Source organism: Pseudophryne corroboree, chromosome 6, assembly GCF_028390025.1.
Source record: "Pseudophryne corroboree isolate aPseCor3 chromosome 6, aPseCor3.hap2, whole genome shotgun sequence".
NCBI classification, from domain to species: Eukaryota; Metazoa; Chordata; class Amphibia; order Anura; family Myobatrachidae; genus Pseudophryne; species Pseudophryne corroboree.
In genome coordinates this window covers 817,444,823-817,469,700 of record NC_086449.1, presented here as the reverse complement: position 1 = coordinate 817,469,700, position 24,878 = coordinate 817,444,823, and the positions used below count along the sequence as shown (strand labels likewise).

Here is a 24,878-nt window from a genome sequence, read left to right as displayed (position 1 = left end):
TCCATGACGCTGCACCACACTCCACATTCCATGACGCTGCACCACACTCCATGACACTGCACCACACTCCATGACACTGCACCACACTCCACACTCCATGACGCTGCACCACACTCCACATTCCATGACGCTGCACCACACTCCACACTCCATGACGCTGCATCACACTGCACACTCCATGATACTGCTCCACACTCCATGACACTGCACCACACTCCACACTCCATGACGCTGCACCACACTCCACACTACATGACACTGCACCATACTCCACACTCCATGACGCTGCATCACACTGCACACTCCATGATACTGCTCCACACTCCATGACACTGCACCACACTCCACACTCCATGACGCTGCACCACACTCCACACTCCATGACGCTGCACCACACTCCATGACACTGCACCACACTCCATGACGCTGCACCACACTCCACACTCCATGACACTGCACCACACTCCACACTCTATGACGCTGCACCACACTCCACACTCCATGACGCTGCATCACACTGCACACTCCATGATACTGCTCCACACTCCATGACACTGCACCACACTCCACGACGCTACTCCACACTCCATGACGCTGCACCACACTCCACACTCCATGACACTGCACCACACTCCATGACGCTGCACCACACTCCACACTCCATGACGCTGCACCACACTCCATGATACTGCACCACACTCAATGATACTGCACCACACTCCATGATACTGCACCACACTCCATGACGCTGCACCACACTCCATGACGCTGCACCACACTCCACATTCCATGACGCTGCACCACACTCCACACTCCATGACACTGCACCACACTCCATGACACTGCACCATGCTCCACACTCCATGACGCTGCACCACACTCCACATTCCATGACGCTGCACCACACTCCACACTCCATGACGCTGCACCACACTCCACACTCCATGACGCTGCATCACACTGCACACTCCATGATACTGCTCCACACTCCATGACACTGCACAACACTCCACGACGCTGCACCACACTCCACACTCCATGACGCTGCACCACACTCCACACTCCATGACACTGCACCACACTCCATGACGCTGCACCACACTCCACACTCCATGACGCTGCACCACACTCCACACTCCATGATACTGCACCACACTCCATGATACTGCACCACACTCCATGACGCTGCACCACACTCCATGACGCTGCACCACACTCCACATTCCATGACGCTGCACCACACTCCACACTCCATGACACTGCACCACACTCCATGACACTGCACCATGCTCCACACTCCATGACGCTGCACCACACTCCACATTCCATGACGCTGCACCACACTCCACACTCCATGACACTGCACCACACTCCATGACACTGCACCACACTCCATGACGCTGCACCACACTCCACATTCCATGACGCTGCACCACACTCCATGACACTGCACCACACTCCATGACACTGCACCACACTCCACACTCCATGACGCTGCACCACACTCCACATTCCATGACGCTGCACCACACTCCACATTCCATGACGCTGCACCACACTCCACACTCCATGACACTGCACCACACTCCATGACATTGCACCACACTCCATGACGCTGCACCACACTCCACATTCCATGACGCTGCACCACACTCCATGACACTGCACCACACTCCATGACACTGCACCACACTCCACACTCCATGACGCTGCACCACACTCCACATTCCATGATGCTGCACCACACTCCATGACACTGCACCACACTCCATGACACCGCACCACGCTCCACACTCCATGACACTGCACCACTCTCCACACTCCATGACCCTGCACCACACTCCACACTCCATGATACTGCTCCACACTCCATGACACTGCACCACACTCCACACTCCATGACGCTGCACCACACTCCACACTCCATGACACTGCACCACACTCCATGACACTGCACCACACTCCATGACGCTGCACCACACTCCACATTCCATGACGCTGCGCCACACTCCATACTCCATGACACTGCACCACACTCCATGACACTGCACCACACTCCATGACGCTGCACCACGCTCCACACTCCATGACACTGCACCACACTCCACACTCCATGACCCTGCACCACACTCCACACTCCATGATACTGCTCCACACTCCATGACACTGCACCACACTCCACACTCCATGACGCTGCACCACACTCCATGACACTGCACCACACTCCATGACGCTGCACCACACTCCACATTCCATGACGCTGCACCACACTCCACACTCCATGACACTGCACCACACTCCATGACGTTGCACCACACTCCACACTCCATGACGCTGCACCACACTCCATGACGCTGCACCACACTCCACACTCCATGACGCTGCACCACACTCCACACTCCATGACCCTGCACCACACTCCACACTCCATGACCCTGCACCACACTCCACGACGCTGCACCACACTCCATGACGCTGCACCACACTCCATGACGCTGCACCACATATACCACGTATACAGCAACGTCATTCTGACTCTCACAAAGCAAACTACAGAGCTGGTGCCACATCGGCTGGCATCCCTGGTAGTGTAACGTTTGCTCAGTCACCTCACCATACACATAATGTACCTGATTTTTCAGGCAGCCTGGTCACTAGGATATGCTAATGCCTGTGTATGCGAGTATGTGTGCGTCAGAATGCCACGTCTAAGTCATGCCACGTCTGAGTGACACCCTCCACAGCTGCCACCATTAGTACAAGGACTAGCACCCGCACTTATACTGGATGCAAAACATCCGTCACAATCAGGGGTCCCAGTGCGTCCAGATGCCTATAACTGTTATAGCGAGTGCGCTCTTGCTTTTCCTCCATGACGCTCCCTTACTGAAGCAACAGTATTTTACCAAGATGGCCGCCGGCATGTGTTCTGCTCAGGTACGACGCCATCTTGCCACGGACGTGTAGTACACACCTCCGGGGTGACCCTACATTATCCTGCGTACTGCCGCTATCCATACATGACCGGCTGGTATGCTGTATGACACATAGACAAATTTAAAACCACCTTTGACAGAACCTGCTGCATTTAATTGACATAAGATACGTTTTATTCTGAACACACTTTCTTAAGTAAGAACTCCATCCTGACTGAGTGACCCTAAGTTATATAGTAGAACGCTTTCTTCCCAATTACAAAACCTGCGGGAGGTCTGGAGTCTGAAACCCCATTTATTTAGGTTCACAGCTGGTCCTCGGGACACTCGGACAGCGCATGTTTTCTGTATCTCCACTCAGAATCACAAGTGAAGCAACGTAGTCCTATCTCTGGATCTTTTATAATGTGTCTGGCTGCCAGTAAAGAGCACACCAGTACTGAAGCACGGAGTATGGAAAACATGTCATGTTAGGGTCCCTGAGGACTGGAGCTGAGAAGCACTGGCCCAATGTTCTCTCAGAGGGATGTGGGGGGTAATTCTGAGTTGATCGCAGCAGCAAGTTTGTTAGCAATTGGGCAAAACCATGTGCACTGTAGGTGGGGCAGATGTAACATGTGCAGAGAGAGTTAGATTTGGGGGGTTATAGTGTTTCTGTGCAGGGTAAATACTGGCTGCTTAATTTTTACACTGCAATTTAGATTTCAGTTTGAACACACCCCACCCAAATCTAACTCTCTCTGCACATGTTACATCTGCCCCCCCCTGCAGTGCACATGGTTTTGCCCAACTGCTAACAAATTTGCTGCTGCAATCAACTCAGAATTAGGCCTAAAATTCTAAGTTCTGCATCCGCCTCAAGCAGTAGGACTGACCACTAGGGAGGCGCCAGTGAGAAAAAGCATCTGGGATACGGCCTAGGAGCCTAACCAGTTATTTAGGTGTGCGGGCGGCGCTGGCAGTTACTTTATTAATTAGGATCAGAGGAGAGTTCTTTAAGTTTTTACTCTTGAAATATTAACGTATTTCCTGCTGGTTCTAGTTTGCTTTCTTTCCTCATCAGCAGTTAAATTTTAACGCACGGAACCCTGCACAGGGTACAATTAATCTGCATTGTTCCTGAGATATTAAGTCACATTATGAGGATTACTCACCTCTGACGCTGGGTCCGACGCGTTGATTTTCCTACCTCCGAGCCCTGAATCAAAGATGAAGAAATTAACTGCAGGGGAGGCGATAATTACAGATGAGGCCAAACGCAGAAAAAAAAGAACATTCACATTAATGAATCACATCCTGCTTGGAAGGTTACATAGTAAACGGGCTGGCGAGATTGGGCAGAAATGCGCAGCGAGAGGCTTTTAAGTCACGACCTAGTTGCTAAGTTAATGATCTTCTATTGTAGCCTTGAATTAAGGATATTTTTACATGCAATTTCACCCATAATTGGCCGTCATTCCGAGTTGATCGCTCGCAAGGCGAATTTAGCAGGGTTGCTCACGCTAAGCCTACGCCTACTGGGAGTGTATCTTAGCTTCTTAAATTTGCGACCGATGTATTCGCAATATTGCGATTACAAACTACTTAGCAGTTTCAGAGTAGCTTCAGACTTACTCGGTATCTGCGATCAGTTCAGTGCTTGTCGTTCCTGATTTGACGTCATAAACACACCCAGCGTTCGCCCAGACACTCCCCCGTTTCTCCGGCCACTCCTGCGTTTTTTCCGGAAACGGTAGCGTTTTTATCCACACGCCCCTAAAACGCAGTGTTTCCGCCCAGTAACACCCATTTCCTGTCAATCACACTACGTTCGCCGGAGCGAAGAAAAAGCCGTGAGTAAAAATACTATCTTCATGGTAAAATTACTTGGCGCAGTCGCAGTGCGATTATTGCGCATGCGTACTAAGCGGAATTTCACTGCGATGCGATGAAAATTACCGAGCGAACGACTCGGAATGAGGGCCATTGTGTATGTGAGTTACACAGATGCTCTCATCGTTACAAGACTAGAAGTTGTACGTTCTGTTCCCCGTCCCGGTGGTGACGTCTTATAACGGAACAGCGGCTACATTCTCTTCTGGACAAGGATGTCTGCTAGACTCGCCTCACTACAGCTCTGTGTCTATTGCGCCAGATTGCTGAATGTGACACACAATCTGTATAAAGCTGGCATGTCCAAACTGCGGCCCTCCAGCTGTTGAGAAACTACACATCCCAGCATGCCCTGACACAGCTTTAGCATTCTCTGACAGCAAAACTGTGTCAGGGCATGCTGGGATATGTTGTTTCACAACAGCTGGAGGGCCGCAGTTTGGACATGCCTGGTAAAGCATATGTATTAAAAATGGAGATAGTGCTGCAATCTCAGTGCGCATTGCAGCGGGAATAATAATTTTTTCCATGATTACCGCCGCTATGTACTAAGCATAACTCACAGGGACAGTGGTAGCGATAACCGATAACTCCCAGTGGAGTAGTTGCCCATAGCAACCGATCAGCACCTACCTATTACTTTACAGAATGTACTTGACAAATACTTCCTCAAAGCTGATTTGTTGCTACTTCTCCACTCTCTTCGCTGCTTCATACATCTCCCCCTTAGCCTTTTGCAGGAGATTTCTGCGACATCTGCTGCATCAGGCTGTTGCTGAGAATGGATTGATAAATTGACCCCTAAGAGTCATAATGGCCGTTGGCTGTATTTTACAGTTTACTTACATAATGTGTCAGTATTAGGGATGTTTGGGACCCACCTGATGAGGACACCGTGACGTGGGAGGTGGGCATGCATTTTTGGCCAAACATGCTAAGAATTCCATGATAATTGTAGAGTCTATCATAATTGTTTAGATTATCTGTATTCTTAGCACTTAGAGCGTACACCTGCAATTTCCTTTTTTCTGCATTTAATCGTTACCTGAGTTCTAGATGAATTGAGAGTCTGCGGTGTGATGAATATTGTGTCGCAGTGCAGGGGCATTTTAGGGGTTGGGGGTACCATGTGCAATGCCCCCCCCCCCCCACCACCACCACCCCCATCCCCCACACATCATCATGCAGTGGCCCCCTATATATCTGTTCTGGTGATGTCATTCAGAAACATAGAACTCATTGGCAGATGTATTAACCTGGAGAAGGCATAAGGAAGGGATAAACCAGTGATAAGTGCAAGGTGATAACGCAAATCAACTCCAATATGCAAACTGACAGATGCGTTTATCACCTTACACTTATCACTGCTGTATCCCTTCCTTATGCCGTCTCCAGGTTAATACATCTGCCCCATAGAGTCTTTGCTGCTTCTGTGCAGAGCCATCTTTCTGACACTGGACAGATGGTGCCAGCTAAAGTGTATAGGAAGTGGGGGCATAGCACAGGCAGAAACTGTCCAGCGGCGGCTCTAGAGGTGGGGCTGCGGCGTAGTCCAAAATTAAAATTTGGGTAAACGCTCCAACTGCCGGTGAGTCCCAGCAGGCTGCGTTTGGGGTAGCAGTTGGCGTGGCTCCCCTGGAGCCGCCTCTGCTCGGGAAACCCCTGGACCCATAAACAGCTACAACTGCAGAAAAGGTAATAGAATGAATTATGGGGCAGGAAAAGTCAGGTCCAAGGCTACAAAAGAGATATCTGTTACCCAGCGCACACTAAGCAAGATTACGTCCCCAGCGGCCAGTCAACTCAGTACCTTCTGAATGGGTTCAGTATCATTTGCCGACGGTTGGGATGTCGGCCGTCAGTATACAGACAACGGCAACCCGGCCGTCAGTATGCCGGCAGCGTAGCGAGCTTAAAGAGTACCCTTGCGGGCTCGTGGACACCCACGAGTGGGAATAGCCCCTGTGAGCCAGCATTCCGGCTGTCAGTATTGTCAGCAGTCGGGATTCCAGCGTCCGTATCCTGATTGGCGGGATTCCGACTGCCGGCAAACAAACTGCATCCTTTCTGAATAAAGTCACAAAGCCGCTACATGGTTTGGACAAATATGTATCTTGGGGAATATCGGATTTAATGAAATCATTTATTTTAAAAAGCAGATGTTTCATTTAATAAGTTACTATTGGCAAACAAATGACAGTACAGAGACTGTACAGAGCCCTTTCCTGTGCCCCGGTGCTTCCCTCATACCTAATTATTTCCTCTAATAACCGACACAGGAATAATTTGGCTCCTGCATACAGCGGGTACGCAGCGTCACCTCTGTCTTCCAGAGACAAAAACTGTTAATTATGTTCCACAGAAAATACGGGCAGGTCAGATAGACCAATAATAGCATCTTAAGTCGCGGCAAATCTCCCCGCTGTGGAAGACTCGAAGATGGTGGATTTGGAACACAAGAATAAAATATCATGTTGTTTCCTAATTATTTTTTGTTCACAAAAAAATTCCAACTATTATTTAATTACTGTCTCCCAATTAACCCCGCTCCTTATAGCGTAGTGAGTCAATGCCGCCGTGCGGTGACAATTATTTGAGGCCAAGATCATTTGTTAAATCTTGTTCCTAATTGCTTGAGTTAATCAGCTATGCCAGGGTGGTGTTGGAAGTAAGGGTTTCAACTAGGGAAAGTAAAGCAATAATGCATTATAGGGGGGACGCCGAAACGTCAAAGTCATCCGAGTCTGACAACAACTCAACTTTGCCGCAAAGATGAAACTAAAGGAACAAAATGCGCAAGTGGCACCAATGCCCGACAAAGCCGATAGGACGGTAAACGAGATTTATCAAACCTTCCAAAGAGGACCAGTGGCGTTGCTCCTAGCAACCAGATTCTAGTTATCATTTTATAGAAAGTACCACTACCAGAGAAATGATTGCTAGAGTTTGATTGGTTGCTATTGGCAACATCTCCACTAATCCTCTTCTAAAAGGTTTGATAACTCTCGCCAATATTTAAGGTTTGCCAAATCTCCCCAATATCCTTATTATATTTCATCATTTATATATAGTGATGCATTGTGTGTTACTAATTATGTATGTTTCTTGCAAAGTCATTAGGATTTTAGATGTCACAAAGTTGCAGACCATGTTCATTTATATAGGTTACGGAATTCTGGGGTGACATAGTATCAGTACTTACACCAGAGGGTGCAGCATGTCTTATAATGCACCAATGGCCCTAATGAAAATCAAAACAAATACACCACACATCACCTAGATTTGCCAACATTTAGGAAAGACTAGCAACCCCAAAGCTCTAGGCCACCCCATCCCCCCAAATACCCTTAAAATACCCCATACACACAGTATGTCCAGTAAACACCCCAGACCACCCCCTCCCGGCTTCCAGACCCTAAAGTTATTGATTGGGGGAAAGGAAGACCCCTTAAATATGGAATGTGCCCCCCAGTCATGACACTTAGAGGGATGATTTAATGTGTACTCCAAAATGTCCCTATTAATTAACAGTTATTTCTATAGCACACACCTATTCTGTGGCGGATTGCTGAGAATATTTAGTCATGCACATCAGTCTCTGCCCCAGTGAAGCTTACACTCTATGGCCCTCATTCCGAGTTGTTCGCTCGCTAGCTGCTTTTAGCAGCAGTGCAAACGCTAAGCCGCCGCCCTCTGGGAGTGTATCTTAGCTTAGCAGAAGTGCGAACGAAAGGATCGCAGAGCGGCTACAAACAAAGATTGTGCAGTTTCTGAGCAGCTCGAGACTTACTCCTAGCTAGCGATCACTTCAGACTGTTTAGTTCCTGTTTTGACGTCACAAACACGCCCTGCGTTCGTCCAGCCACGCCTATGTTTCCCCAGCCACTCCTGCGTTTGTATCTGAAACGCCTGCGTTTTTACACACACTCCCCGAAAACGGTCAGTTTCCGCCCAGAAACACCCACTTCCTGTCAATCACTCTGTGGCCAGCAGTGCGACTGAAAAGCGTCGCTAGACCTTGTGTGAAACTGCATCGGCTTTTGTGAAAGTACGTCGCGCGTGCGCATTGAGCCACATACGCATGCGGAGAAGTGCCGATTTTTAGCCTGATTGCTGTGCTGCGAACAACGGCAGCTAGCGATCAACTCGGAATGACCCCCTATATTTCCTTCCACATGCTCAGACACAATTTTTTGAAAACACAGAGAGAACATACAAACTCCATGCAAAGAGGTCCTTGGTTGGAATCGAACCCAAGACCTCAGCGCCGTAAGGCAATAATACTAACTGCTTACACCAACTATGCAATGCCACAGTCCCTATTTTAGGGCTCTATCCTGCTATCATAATGGGAATTGAATTGTCCCCATTGCAAGGCATTTGGGGCTATACCCATTCACTGTTGCATATCAGCACGCACCCGCCACTTTTCAATGCTGTACACGCCCAAGAGCGCATGGCCACACCCACTCCGTGACATAGTGACGTCAGGCCTCAATAATCATGTCACAGAGGTCCCAATCCGTTAACTTCTAATGACTTTTGTGTAGGTCACTTCTTACCCAACTGGAGGCCGTGGCACCCCGGGGTGCCTCAGGGCACTTGCAGGGGTGCCACGGGTTGGTGGTCCTGTAAGAATTATTTATGATCAATTGATAGGCAAAACCAGCCAATCATAAATCCTGTGGACAAACAGAAGTGGAATTTTGATGCGATGTACTGTAATATCTATATAACACCCCAGCTAGAATAAGAGCCGCGTTTACGCCCTGTTTAATTGTGTGTCTGCAACAAGTCCTCTGATCTTGAGTGATTAACCCCACTCCCACGTGAGAGCGGCTGTGATAAACGACTGCGATCCATCCCGCTCGTCTCGTCTCCGGCAGCGGCACACAGACACATTATTCTGTTTTTATTTTTTTTCCCTCTAATCGTCTGTTGACAATAAAACATTCTTTATTTCGTATTGTTCTACGTTTACACAAAGCTGCGCTCGCAGATCAATGTCGCCGTTCCTGCTTTGCTATTCCAGTCACGTGTGTGTACTGACACTTGCTAAGAAGAGGAACAGAGCGACCCCCCCTCTCCCGTAGTGACTGTATACAATACGTCCCTACATTTAAAGCAGGAACAGGCCGCCACCTCTACTATTCCTGTCAGACGGTGTAGAGGAGGGAGGGACAGTCTAACGTTCACCCATAATTTAGATGACTGGAGGTGGCCAGTTTGTGGGTTGAGTCGATATTTATTAGAACGCAGCCTAACAACGCACCAAGAATTAGTGATATCACTGAGCAGGGCCATAACTAGGGAAGTGAGGGCGGGGCCATCACGCAGGGCCCTCCCATTCACTGTTCCCTGAGACTTGTATGTGGCTTATAGGGGGCATGTCGCGGCACCCCATACCTCCCAACTGTCCCGATTTTGTCAGGACAGTCCTGTTTTTCTGGGACTGTTCCGCTGCCCCACCCGCGGGTCGCAATGTCCCGTGGTGGGGGGTGGGCAGGCAGTGATCTACATCCCAGAGCCTGTAGCCCCCTCATGCATGGTGGGCGGGGCCAGCACATTGCACATTGCCACCCTGCTAAGGCGATGTCACTGAGGAACGAGGACTTTCACTTGCATTGTGTAGGTACTGTATTGCCTATAGCAACTAATAACATTTTAGCTCAGCCAGTCAGAAACCCTTACCATCAGTGCGTATTTGGCCACAAGTGATCTGTCGCTTGGCGTGAGGCCTTCTCTTGGTCCGCATTAAGGGGGTCATTCCGAATTGTTCGCTCGTTGACGATTTTCGCAATGGAGCGATTAAGGCAAAAATGCGCATGCGCATGGTAGATTTACTCACGTCCGAACAAAGATTATTCATCGTTGAAGTGATCGGAGTGTGATTGACAGGAAGTGGGTGTTTCTGGGCGGAAACTGGCCGTTTTCTGGGAGTGTGCGGAAAAACGCAGGCGTGCCATCATAAAACACGGGAGTGTCTGGAGAAACGGGGGAGTGGCCCGCAGAGAGCAGCCAGAATATCGGCAAGTATGGTTATAGTGTTAATCCCTGCATTATATAGCGCTCTGGTGTGTGCTGGCATACTCTCTCTCTGTCTCCCCAAAGGACTTTGTGGGGTCTTGTCCTCAGTCAGAGCATTCCCTGTGTGTGTGCTGGGTGTCGGTACGGCTGTGTCGACATGTGGGATGAGGAAGGTTACGTGGAGGTGGAGCAGAGGCCGATAAATGGGATGTCGTCCCCTGTGGGGCCGACACCAGAGTGGATGGATAGGTGGAATGTATTAACCGACAATGTCAACTCCTTACAAGGCTGGATGACGTAAAACAGCTGTGGGACAGCCGGCTTCTCAGCTCGCGCCTGCCCAGGCGTCTCAAAGGCCATCAGGGGCTCAAAAAAGCGCCCGTTACCTCAGATGGCAGACACAGATGTCGACACGGAGTCTGACTCCAGTGTCGACGAGGTTGAGACATATACACAATCCACTAGGAACATCCGTTACATGATCTCGGCAATGAAAAATGTGTTACGCATTTCTGACATAAACCCAAGTACCACATAAAAGGGGTTTTATTTTTGGGGAGAAAAAGCAGCCAGTGTTTTGTTCCCCCATCAGATGAATGAATGAAGTGTGTAAAGTAGCGTCGGTTCCCCCAATAAGAAACTGGTAATTTCTAAAAAGTTACTGATGGCGTACCCTTTCCCGCCAGAGGATAGGTCACGTTGGGAGATATCCCTTAGGGTGGATAAGGCGCTCACACGTTTGTCAAAAAAGGTGGCACTGCCGTCTTAGGATACGGCCACCTTGAAGGAGCCTGCTGATAAAAAGCAGGAGGCTATCCTGAAGTCTGTATATACACACTCAGGTTATATACTGAGACCTGCAATTGCCTCAGCATAAATAGTGCTGCTGCAGCGTGGTCTGATACCCTGTCAGATAATATTAATACTCTAAGACAGGGATAATAGTTTGCTAACATAGAGCATATTAAAGACGTCGTCTTATATATAAAGGATGCACAGAGGGATATTTGCCGGCTGGCATCCAGAATTAATGCAATGTCCATTCTGCCAGGAGGGTATTAGAAACCCGGCAGTGGACAGATGATGCTGCCTATAAAAGGCACATGGAGATTCTGCCTTATAAGGGTGAGGAATTGTTTGGGGATGGTCTCTGGGACCTCGTATCCACAGCAACAGCTGGGAAGAAAAAAGGGGTTACTATTCCAAAATGTTGTGGTACCGAAACCAGACGGTTCGGTGAGACCCATTCTAAAATTGAAAGCCTTGAACACTTATATATGAAGGTTCAAGTTCGAAATGGAACCGCTCAGGGCGATTATTGCAAGCCTGGAGAATTTCATGGTATCACTGGACATCAAGGATGCTTACCTGCATGTCCCTATTTACCCTCTTCACCAGGGGTACCTCAAAATTGTGGTACAGGATTGTCATTACCAATTCCAGACGTTGCCGTTGGTCTGTCCCCGGCACCGAGGTATTTACCAAGGTAATGGCCGAAATAATTATCCCGTACTTGGACGATCTCCTTATAAAGGCGAGGTCCAGGGAGCAGTTGTTCGGCGGAGTAGCACTATCTCGGGAAGTGCTACAACAGCACGGCTGGATTCTGAATATTCCAAAGTCGCAGCTGGTTCCTACAACGCGTCTACTGTTCCTGAGTATGGTTCTGGACACAGAACAGGATAAAAAGGGTTTCTCCCGGAGGAGAAGTCCAAGGAGTTGTCGTCTCTAGACAGAGACCTCCTAATACGTATACAGGTGTCGGTGCATCAATGCACGCGAGCCCTGGGAAGGATGGTAGCTTCTTGCGAAGAAATTCCATTCGCCAGGTCCCATACAAGGATTTTCCAGTGGGATCTGTTGGACATGTGGTCCGGGTCGCATCTTCAGATGCATCGGCGGATAACCCTGTCTCCAAGGGCCAGGGTGTCGCTGTTGTGGTTGCTGCAGAGTGCTCATCTTCTAGGGGGCCGCAGATTCGGCATACAGGACTGGGTCCTGGTGACCACGGATGCCAGCCTTCGAGGCTGGGGGGCAGTCACACAGGGAAGAAACTTCCAAGGCTATGGAAAAGTCAGGAGACTTCCCTACACATAAATATTCTGGAACTAAGGGCCATTTACAATGCCCTAAGTCAGGCTAGACCCCTGCTTCAACACCGGCCGGTGCTGATCCAGTCAGACAACATCACGGCGGTCGCTCATGTAAACGACAGGGCGGCACAAGAAGCAGGATGGCGATGGCAGAAGCCACAAGGATTCTCCGATGGGCGGAAAATCATGTGTTAGCACTGTCAGCAGTGTTCATTCCCAGAGTGGACAACTGAGAAGCAGACTTTCTCAGAAGACACGACCTCCACCCGGGAGAGTGGGGACTTCAGCCAGAAGTCTTCCAAATGATTGTACACCGTTGGGAAAGGCCACAGGTGGACATGATGGCGTCCCGCCTCAACTAAAAGTTACAAAGATATTGCGCCAGGTCAAGGACCCTCAGGCGATAGCTGTGGACGCTCTGGTAACACCGTGGGTGTACCAGTCGGTGTATGTGTTCCCTTCTCTGCCTCTCTTACCCAGGGTAATGAGAATAATAAGAAGGAGAGGAGTAAGAACTATGGCCCTCATTCCGAGTTGATCGGTCGCAAGGCGAATTTAGCAGAGTTACACACGCTAAGCCGCCGCCTACTGGGAGTGTATCTTAGCTTCTTAAAATTGCGACCGATGTATTCGCAATATTGCGATTACTAACTACTTAGCAGTTTCAGAGTAGCTTCAGACTTACTCTGCCTGTGCGATCAGTTCAGTGCTTGTCGTTCCTGGTTGACGTCACAAACACACCCAGCGTTCGCCCAGGCACTCCCACCGTTTCTCCGGCCACTCCTGCGTTTTTTCCGGAAACGGTAGCGTTTTCAGCCACACGCCCCTGAAACGCCGTGTTTCCGCCCAGTAACACCCATTTCCTGTCAATCACATTACGATCGCCGGAGCGAAGAAAAAGCCGTGAGTAAAATTACTTTCTTCATAGTAAAGTTACTTGGTGCAGTCGCAGTGCGAACATTGCGCATGCGTACTAAGCGGATTTTCACTGCGATGCGATGAAAAATACCGAGCGAACAACTCGGAATGAGGGCCTATACTCATTGTTCCGGGTGGGCCAAGAAGAGCTTGGTAACCAGAACTCCAAGAAATTATATCAGAGGACCCATGGCCTCTGCCGCTCAGACAGGACCTGCTGCAGCAGGGGGCCTGTCTGTTCCAAGACGTATCGCGGCTGCGTTGGACGGCATGGCGGTTGAACGCCGGATCCTGAAGGAAAAGGGAATTCCGGGGGAAGTTATCCCTACGCTATTTAAAGCTAGGAAAGAAGTGAACGCTAACCCTTATCACCGCATATGGCGGAAATATGTTGCGTACTGTGAGGCCAGGAAGGCCCCAAAGGAGAAATTTCAGCTAGGTCGATTTCTGCACTTCCTACAGTCAGAGGTGACTATGGGCCTACAATTGGGTTCCATTAAGGTCCAGATTTCGGCTCTATCGATTTTCTTCCAAAATGGAACTGGCTTCACTGCCTGAAGTTCAGACTTTTGTTAAGGGGGGGCTGCATAGTCAGCCCCCGTTTGTGCCTCCAGTGGCACCCTGGGATCTCAACGTGGTGTTGGATTTCCTGAAGTCGCATTGGGTTGAGCCACTTAAATCCGTAGAGCTATAATACCTCACGTGGAAAGTGGTCATTCTGTGGGCCTTGGCGTCGGCCAGGCGTGTATCAGAATTGACAAAAGCCCTTATCTGTATTTTATATGGGAAAGGCGAAATTGAGGACTCGTTCCCAATTCCTTCCTAAGGTGGTATCAGTTTTTCATGTGAACCAACCTATTGTGGTGCCTGCGGCTACTTGGGACTTGGAGAATTCCAAGTTACTGGACGTAGTCAGGGCCCTGAAAAGTATATGTTTCCAGGACAGCTGGAGTCAGGAAGACTGACTCGCTATTTATCCTGTATGCACCCAACAAGCTGGGTGCTCCTGCTTCTAAGCAGACTATTGCTCGCTGGATCTGTAGCACGATTCAACTTGCACATTCTGCGGCTGGACTGCCGCACCCTAAATCTGTAAAAGCCCATTCCACAAGGAAAGTGGGCTCTTCTTGGGCGGCTGCCCGAGGGGTCTCGGCTTTACAACTTTGCCGAGCTGCTACTTGGTCAGGGGCAAACACGTTTGCAAAATTCTACAAATTTGATACCCTGGCTGAGGAGGACCTTGAGTTCTCTCATTCGGTGCTGCAGAGTCATCCACACTCTCCCGCCCGTTTGGGAGCTTTGGTATAATCCCCATGGTCCTTACGGAGTCCCCAGCATCCACTAGGACGTCAGTGAAAATAAGATTTTACTCACCGGTAAATCTATTTCTCGTAGTCCGTACTGGATGCTGGGCGCCCGTCCCAAGTGCGGACTGTCTGCAATACTTGTATATAGTTATTGCTTAACTAAAGGGTTATTGTATGAGCCATCTGTTGAGAGGCTCTGTTATGTTCATACTGTTAACTGGGTATCATATCACGAGTTATACGGTGTGATTGGTGTGGCTGGTATGAGTCTTACCCGGGATTCAAAATCCTTCCTTATTGTGTCAGCTCTTCCGGGCACAGTATCCTAACTGAGGTCTGGAGGAGGGTCATAGTGGGAGGAGCCAGTGCACACCAGGTAGTCCTAAATCTTTCTTAGCTGTGCCCAGTCTCCTGCGGAGCCGCTATTCCCTATGGTCCTTACGGAGTTCCCAGCATCCACTACGGACTACGAGAAATAGATTTACCGGTGAGTAAAATCTTATTATTTACACTGCACTTCCCCAGATTTTCCATCTCTCCTCGGACACAGTTTCGGTTAGTCACCTACTGCACAGCAGATGGAACTAAAAGCTCAGACTGGCTGTCCGTTCGGGTGTGGATCATTGTGTCGACAGTAACTAGGTCGACCACTGTTGGTCGACAGTGACTAGGTCGACGCCTGAAATAGGTCTACATGAGTTTTTTAACTTTTTTTGGTGTCGTTTTCTTCGTAAAGTGACCAGGAACCCCAATTAGTGCACCGTGTCCCCTCGCATGCTTCGGGCAAGGTGCCTCATGCTGCTGCTCTCAGCACAGGTTACCGTTCCCAATCGTAGCCAACGTGGAACGTAAAGTATGAAAAAGTTCAAAAAGTTCAAAAAAAGTGAAAAACTCATGTCAACCTTTTCATGTGTCGGCCTTCGCCATGTTGACCTAGTGACCACGTCGACCCAGTGACTATGTTGTCCTAATGCATGTCGACCAATAGTGGTCGACCTAATGAGTGTTGACCTAAAGACCGGATACCGTCCTGTCGACTATTTTATTGCTGTTCAAGATGAATATGCCTCTGTATTCACTCGTATCTGGGTGTAGCTGGGCCCCATCACTTATAAAACTGTTCACTATCCAGTAGTTGATTAACACCCCTTTTCCACCAAACTTATAACCCGGGTCGAGTTTTGGTGGGAAAGGGCCAGATCAAAATTACCCAGGTAGCGTAACCCAGGGATACGACCCTGGTAGCTTCTATGGTTGAACCAGACACTGACCCTAGTAGCCTGCCATGTGAACGGTGTGACCTGGGCTATGGAGATGATGTCATCTCCACGTGCCAGCAGAGGGAAGACTGGGCAATAACCCGGATCCAGCCTGCAGTGTGACTGGGGTTTCAAGCCGCTGTGACATAAATTGAAACCATGCTCAGTTACCCAGTTCAGACCTGGGTTCTTGGTGGAAAGGGGTATTACTCTAAGGAGTAGGAAGGGGTGGTATGGAAGACCTACCTGACAGGAAGGTAAACAGTCAAGCATGGTCGTAACTATGGTGGGTGCAGTGGGTGCTTTTGCCATGAGGCCTGGAAGCTTAGGAGGGCACTATGGCATAATGTAAACTGGGGGCACTACAAGGTAGCACAATATGAACTTTGGGAACTGTGTGACATCATATGAACTGCAATGTGGCATAATGTGAACTGGGTGCACTGTAATATAGCATACTGTGAACTGGGGGCACTGCAATGTGGCATAATGTGAACTGAGGGCACTACATTGTGGCATAATGTAAAGTATGGCATAATGTAACAAGGGGCAATGTAATGTAGAATTATGTGAACTGGGGATATTGCAATTTGGCATAATATGAACTGGGGCATTACAATGTGGCATAGTGTGAACTGATGAATCTATAGATATGTCCTGACTCCTTATACACCATGGGGTAAATTTACTAAGATGGGAGTTCTATTTAAGATGGGATGTTGCCCATAGCAACCAATCAGATTCCAGGTATTATCTTCTAGAAGGTGCTAGATAAATGAGAAGTAGATTCTGATTGGTTGCTATGGGCAACATCAAATTCTTAAATAGAACTCCCGTCTTAGTAAATTTACCCCCTAGTGTATGTATGCTCCTTATACACCTAGTGTATGCATGGGGTGAAATGTCAAAGCTAAACAGTTTGTCAAACCTTCGCACAATCCTAGGCTCCCACAATTTTAGTCACTTATTTTCTGTGAAATTCTGACCGCCAATGTGATGACAGTGTGGTGCTGTCCTCGGCTGATCTATAGGAATCCCAGTAGTGTTTGTAGTGGTATCTTAGGAGAATATGGGAAAGTAACATTAGGCCATAATGTGAAGCAGCAAAGAGCTGTTAAGGCCACTTGTCACAAAACGAAGCCATTTTGGATGTACTGGACTCCCGCACTCCCTGACCAGCACAGAACGTTGCGGAGAGGTGTTTCATTACCTGAGGAATCTGCGTCTTCAGCGACCGGTTTCACAATGCAGATCTTGGCTGGAATCCGGAATGTCGGGGACTTGTTGTCAAACACTTTCATATGAGCGACATGTTCAAAGTGTCCTGCGTGGTGTCTCTGAAATCACAGCAACATGTAACACCAGAAGAGTCATAGCATCATATTTATCAATGTACTCAGCACTCGCCAGCGCGGACACAACACCCTGCAACCGCATCGTACTGTACAGAGGAATTCAGCCGCACAGGGACAGAGACCTGTACAGGAGATTACACAGGATATTTCCAAAAAAAGGTCCAATTAAGGATCTCCTTGAAAAAACTAAGCAACTTGTGCTTTTCCCGTCATTGTTGGACTACAAATCCCAGCATGTCATCAAGAGATGCTTAACGTATTAAAGGGCATAAAATATTTGCGGGATGACCCAGGTAACAGCCATTTTCAGGGGCTACCCACAAATATTAAGCATCACCTGGATGCATTAGGGGGTACCATAGCAGATAAAATAATTGTTTTCTATTGGTTCCCGTGAATGGGTGTGTAGGGGCCTTAGTGCATTGCTTGGCCAGGGCCTACTATGCTGGTAAGATGGCCCTGAGTTGAGAGTAATATTATTGGGGATGTATTTAACACTTGGGTGAGAAGCAACGCCACTGTGGCATTTATTGTCATATATTGCCAGTGGCGGGCTGGGTGTAATATTGCAATGAGGACCTGTGGATACCAGTCAGGGACGGTTCTAGACCTTGTGAAGCTCAGGTCAAAAGTTTCTTTTGGCGCCCCGTCACCATACATACCCCACCCCCCTCCCAGTATTAAAAATAGGGACAGTGCACGCCAAAGGCTCATGCCAAAAAAATATAGAAATGGCTTCATTGGGAAGGGACACGGTCACAGAATAATACCAATTCACACTACACAGCACAATAGTGTCTGTTAGTCACACTACACCACACAGTAGTGTCTGTTATTCACATAACACCACACAGTAGTGTCTGTTATTCACATAATACCACACAGTAGTGTCTGTTATTCACATAATACCACACAGTAGTGTCTGTTATTCACATAATACCACACAGTAGTGTCTGTTATTCACATAATACCACACAGTAGTGTCTGTTATTCACATAATACCACACAGTAGTGTCTGTTATTCACATAATACCACACAGTAGTGTCTGTTATTCACATAATACCACACAGTAGTGTCGAAGTCAGAAAAATGTCTTAATGCACACTGCCATATTTGCACCGCACACTGGTCCGTGCTGCGCATGCGTACGCTCTCCCGTGGAAGCGCATACCCGCAATAGCGTGCACTCGCACGCGCAGTATGCGCATTTACGGTAGAGTTTATGTGATCGTAGCGTGCGACTCATTCGTTACAAATATTCACAATTAATGTATTTCATAGATCATGTTCCCCTCAATAGTTTCTGTAAGTTTGGTTTAGATAGAATGTCCCTGAGCGGAGGAATCCCTCTTTGTATTGCACGAAGGGTCTAACAGGAGTCATACAGCAGTGTTTGATACCCATCGGAAGAGTATTTAATTAGCAATATTCCGGTGTTGGTTTGGAGCGTATTAATCGCTCGTGCGAATAGTTATGGACATAAGAAGTTTATGTCCATTTCTATGATTTGCACATACTCAGGTATGCGGCGGGAAACCCAGTTCCCCACCCACCTGAGCTGTTGGAAATCAGCACAGCCCACCTGTATGAATCAACCTATGACCTTTGGTTACAGTACAGGGCCGAATTCCTGTGTCCAATAAACTGTAGGATTGTAGGGACTAGGAGATTGCATTGTGTGTGGGGCATAAATAGGCAGACCGACCACATCCAGCTCTCACTCTCTCATCAACGGTTATCTGCTGATAATCGGGAGCTGGATATCGAGGCGCTGGCGATCATACCCTTTGTGCGTAAGTTCTCTCCGTAATCATTGTCTTTCTGTGAGCCAATTCCTCTCTCTCTCTCTGTGTCTATCTCTCTCTCTCTCTATTTTCTCTTTTCTCTCATATCTCCCCTAGACTAAACTTGATAGTATTGTATTGTATTGTGTTAGACCAGGATAGTATTGTAGTTTATCCCTTAGTTAGGTGTTTGGTTAGGAAGTCTTTGTTATATTGTAGTGTATCATTTGTACTGTGTTACTCTTTTACAAGTATACTAGATATAATACAGATAATAGGCTTTGGAACCCTAAATCAGTATTTGTGTATTTACTATAGTGTTAAGTGTTCATTTGAGCGTCGGTGACGCTCAAACAGCTTTGTAGGTAGTCAGGTTACACAAGGTTGCATTTACACCCTGTACTCACATTAAGGTATTCTGTGTGTTTCATTGGTATAAGGTTTAATATCAAGGTAAAGTGTTGTAAGCGTCTGCATCGCTGGTGACCTCCTCGTGGTCTCTAGCGTACACTACGTAACAGCGAATCTTTCCCCTAGACTTAACCAATAACGTGTCCTGTGATCACTGGGCCGCGAGCGAACGTGACGCTTGAGCGTCTCGCCTACGGCTGAGCGATCGCTACGCAGATAGCGTACCATTACGGTACTTCTTAAGTAAACAGCGTACAGTGTTCTTAGCTTCATAAGGGTTGGTTATACGACAAAGGAATTTAGCATTGTCAATTGCGGGCTCGCCCGGTCCTTTTCACATCTGCACTAGGTAGATCAGCAGACTTTATCCCCCAGCAAAAGGGTGGGAGGTTGTCTCGCAGTTGCTGACGGGATAAGCGTCTGCTTCGCTTAGGTAAAGAGTGCTGAAGGAACCCGGTAACCGGAAGTAAGAACAAAACGCTTGTGTCTTTTTAAAACTGTTTATTTTTTTCTTTTGTCTTGCATACGCACGCATATATACCTGCATTTCTTTTCACTTGTGTATTTCATTTTTCGTATATCACTATTCCTGTTTGCCACATTTTTATAGTTGATAGAAAGGGCTAAAAGGAGATTTGCTGTTATTTAATAATAGAGGTAATAGTTAAAGTATAGAACAACACACGGCTTGTCCGAGAGACGAGGCAGCCAGTGTGCAGTGTGGATTGCGGTAGATGATCAGGGATCATCTACATTGATAAAATATATATTGTGTTACGGTGGATCCTTTGCATTGCGTACACGTGTCGCTAACAAAGACTAGCGTACGCAATCCAAAAGGCAGACGCACGCAGCGTACATTACGCAACGTAGCGTCTGGTTACGCCCACGTAGCTCAAGTTGTGATAAAGTTGGATTTTAGCGCAAAGCGATAATTAACGCACAGCGATAAATAACGCGAAGCGGTAAATAACGCAAATCTATTTTTGGAAAATCTGAAATTTAGTTTAACAAGATCCTGCTCCTAATTGGTAACACACTTGGCCTGAAGACAATTTCTGCGCAGAAATAGATATAGAAACAAAAGTGTACATGTGTTGAGTGAGTGTGTTTTGTATACAAAAGTTTATACAATTTTAAAGGTGGAACCAAAAGGAAAGTCGGGTACTCGTAAAGGGACATACGTGTAAGTGACATATACGGTGGCTAGGGAGGCATCCCTGGTTAAATAATATTTGAGCATTAGAGTATAGCGGACCATAAGGTAACAAGACCAGGAGGTCATAAGGTAAAAAGGTCCGCTATAAAAGTCCAGTGGCACAACGCCTGGGGTGTTGGTGCAGAACCCATATAGGCCATACAAGCTCTGGTTGAAGGAATCGCAGCCGGAAACATCGATTCCATTAATCTTTCAGTACATGACAAATAGTGCTCGCGTACTGAACGATTGGACCGCACGTAATTGTGTGCAGTAGTTAGTAATCTGACCTCATACCATTAGAGAAAAGTGGTCACAAACGCTACTTGTACATTCTGACGTGATTTGTGTAATTTTTTATTTTTGGAAGGGAAGTTCGCTGGTCACTCAGGAACTATCTAACAACCCCAACTTTACTGGAAAGAGTAAGTGTCCTGCGGGTAACCCTCATATGTTCCAGTAAACTGAAGGTTCCATAGGGGCCCTGTATCGAGTACGCCAGCACCATATCGGTGTGATCAGGTCGTATTGGTCGAGGTGGGCGAGTGAGTGGGGTACTCGGTAAACCGCCACCGCCGGCCTACTGTGGAGTAATTTGGTTGTCTGTAAAGGCTTGCTGAAAACCTTGATACAGAAAATCCAAGGAGGACTAAGCAACACCTACAGACGATGGGGGCCAGTTGCTCAGGTAGGGGGCGATCAACCCAGGTTCAGGTTGATTCGGAGAACCGACCAGTCGGGTCGGCAAGATACATTATGTGTGAAAAATACGGTAGTCACACAGAGGTTTTATGTGATGAATGGGAGAGAATGACTGTACAAGACAGGGACAAGTTCCCAAGAATAGGTAGCTTCAGTCCAGATGTGTTACAAAATTTAAGGAGGAGGATATGTCTCGTAAAATCATCAAAGAGACGAATTCAGCATCATGATTACTTGCAGTTATGGCACCAGGAAGGTGAGATACAGAGAGGTTTGGCTCTGGCGGCGGGAACTGGGGCGGTCAGGAAGCTGATTGCCACAGCTCCTCCTCCACCATACATTGCAGGAGAGAGGTTGATTGCGGAGAGAAACGCACTGGGTTGTAAAACACAAACTCTTAGTAACCCTGTAAATGTAAATGATGTTAACCGAATAACTCATGCAAGTATTAACCCGTGCAAGTTGTACCCTGTTTTGAACCTTCCTCAGGAGTGTGAACAAGAAGACGATTCGGCAACAATTTCAGCTCTCTCTCTTGCGGCCACCATATCAGAGACCACAGTAGGCACAGCGACACCCACGAGATTAGTGAAAGCCCCTAGCGGAGGGATAGGTGAGGTCGTGTCAACGGGTAAGTACGGCACCATGCACTACACTGAAACCATTGTACCACAAGTTGTAGAATCTACACAGGAAGATGCTGTTAGAATTGCTCCTGTAAGGGTAATAGCAGTTCCCAATGGAAAAACAGATGTGTCTGGAGCCACTCCCCTAAGGAACATTGCCATGTACGCCCCATTTTCCAGAATGGAAATAAGAGCAATAGTGTCCGAATTTCCTGACCCCAGGAAAGACTTAGTTGCTAGCCAAAAATACATCAGGGATTTAGGTAACACTGTAGAGCCCAACAACAAGGATTGGCAGGTACTGCTAAGAGCTTGTTTACCTTCCAATGTCGACGCAACTCAGTTTTTAGCTGACTGTCAATTGGATAAAGATGTACCGCTTACAGACGTATACAATAAGGATAATGTAAAAAGGATAAATTTACAACTAAAGGAGTATTTCCCAGCCGTTGTTAAATGGAATAAAATATTTTCCATTAAGCAAAAAGAGTCCGAAACGGCAGCAGAATATTTCCACCGGGCACTAACAGAAATAGCAAAGTACACTGGTATAGAGGACATAAAGACCAACCCAAACCATCGGGAAGTAGCAGTGTCTGTACTGATGGATGGTTTGAAAGAAACATTAAAGACTAGGGTTCAGACCACGCAGCCATGCTGGCGAGGTCTGTCAGTGTCCACATTGAGAGAGGCTGCTGTTGATCATGACAAAAACATCACTAGGCACAGGGAGTCGCAAAGTGATAAGTTGATGTCAGTAAGTATACAGGCGCTGACCACAAGGCAGCCTGCGTATGTACCACCGAATCCTGTGGGTAAGGCAAGTATAATAACATGTTTTTCTTGTAACAAACCAGGACACTTTGCACGAGACTGTAGAGTAAGAAATGTACAAAGATCTTTTCAACCCCCTAGACAACAACACAACACACGACATTGGGAGCAGGGTCCACAGAGGCGGAGTTTTGAGCCACATACAGGGGAAACAAAAAGATATCCCCCGAACAGAGATTGGCATGCCTCTGGTAGTTCCCAGCTAACCCCCTCACAAATAGTTGCTGCCAATGGGATTCAGGGAGGTCAGCATACCCAATAGGGGTGTGGCCATACCTGTAATCTGCAACCAGTTAAATTGATTGCTAGTCTTGGAAGTGAACCAGAGATTGCAATCAATGTGGCTGGTAAAACTTTAAACTTTCTTGTAGACACAGGGGCGGCCAAGTCAGTGATAAATTCGACAGTGGGCATGAGAACCACTGGTAGGACAATTCCAGCCATGGGAGTAACAGGAGTAGTCCAGCACTACCCTGTTAGCAAACCAGCCGAGATTACAATAGGGCCTTTGCACACCAAGCATTCCTTTTTGCTGGCTGCATCGGCACCAACCAATCTCCTGGGAAGAGACTTACTATGTAAAATGGGTTGCGTCATCTATTGTACTCCTGAAGGTGTATTCTTGGACATCCCTGAGAATCACGCTCAGGAAGTACGAGACATGTTAGACTCCCCATCAAAATTAATGTCACACACCGTTATAACAAATAGGAACCCATCCCAGGTAGAAGAGATGACATCTCAGATACCAGAGTCACTTTGGACAAAAGATGGACAGGACACTGGATTAATGGCAAACGTAGCTCCAGTAGTAGTACAAGTAAAAGATGGTAGGATAGCTCCAAAAAATCCCACAGTATCCTCTGAAGCCAGAGGTGGAGTTAGGAGTTTTTCCCGTAATAGAGCGCTTGCTACAACAGGGCATTCTAGTAAGAACGTCCAGCACAGCAAATAGTCCCATCTTCCCTGTTAAAAAGAGTGGGGGGAGGGGTTACAGGCTAGTGCAGGATCTAAGGGGGATTAACAAAATAGTCGAGAGTCAGTTCCCCGTAGTGCCTAATCCAGCTGTCATCCTAATGCAAATTCCTCCCACTGCCAAATTTTTCACTGTTATTGACCTCTGCTCCGCTTTCTTTTCGGTACCTCTGCACCCTGACAGCCAATATTTGTTTGCATTCACATACAGAGGAGTCCAATACACGTGGACTCGATTACCCCAAGGTTTCATAGATAGTCCAAGTATATTTTCTCAGGCTTTGCATGATTGTTTACAGTCTTTTCAACCAGAGAGTGGATCAGTATTGATACAGTATGTGGATGATTTACTGCTGTGTTCAGATTCACTGGAAGCTTCCCTGAAAGATACGAAACAGCTCCTGTTTCACCTTTCAGACACAGGTCACAAGGTTTCCAAAGACAAGTTGCAATTATGCCAGACTAAGGTAAAATATTTGGGACACTGTCTAACACAAGGACTGAGACACCTGACCGCTGATAGAATCCAAGCCATTAGAGACATGACACTGCCACAAACCCAGCAACAGATAAGGACGTT

At 47.6% G+C, this 24,878-nt stretch overlaps 1 protein-coding gene across 1 annotated transcript in view; it reads right to left on the bottom strand.

The window, feature by feature from the left end:
* LOC134935781 (uncharacterized) overlaps window positions 1-24,878 on the bottom strand; it is an 81,308-nt gene that overhangs the window by 34,971 nt on the left and 21,459 nt on the right. The window contains exons 3-4 of the mRNA XM_063930615.1: window positions 17,623-17,749; window positions 4,091-4,134 (exon numbers count right to left, since the gene is read on the bottom strand). Coding sequence (XP_063786685.1) covers window positions 4,091-4,134; window positions 17,623-17,749 — 171 coding nt within the window. The remainder of the gene's footprint in view (window positions 1-4,090; window positions 4,135-17,622; window positions 17,750-24,878) is intronic.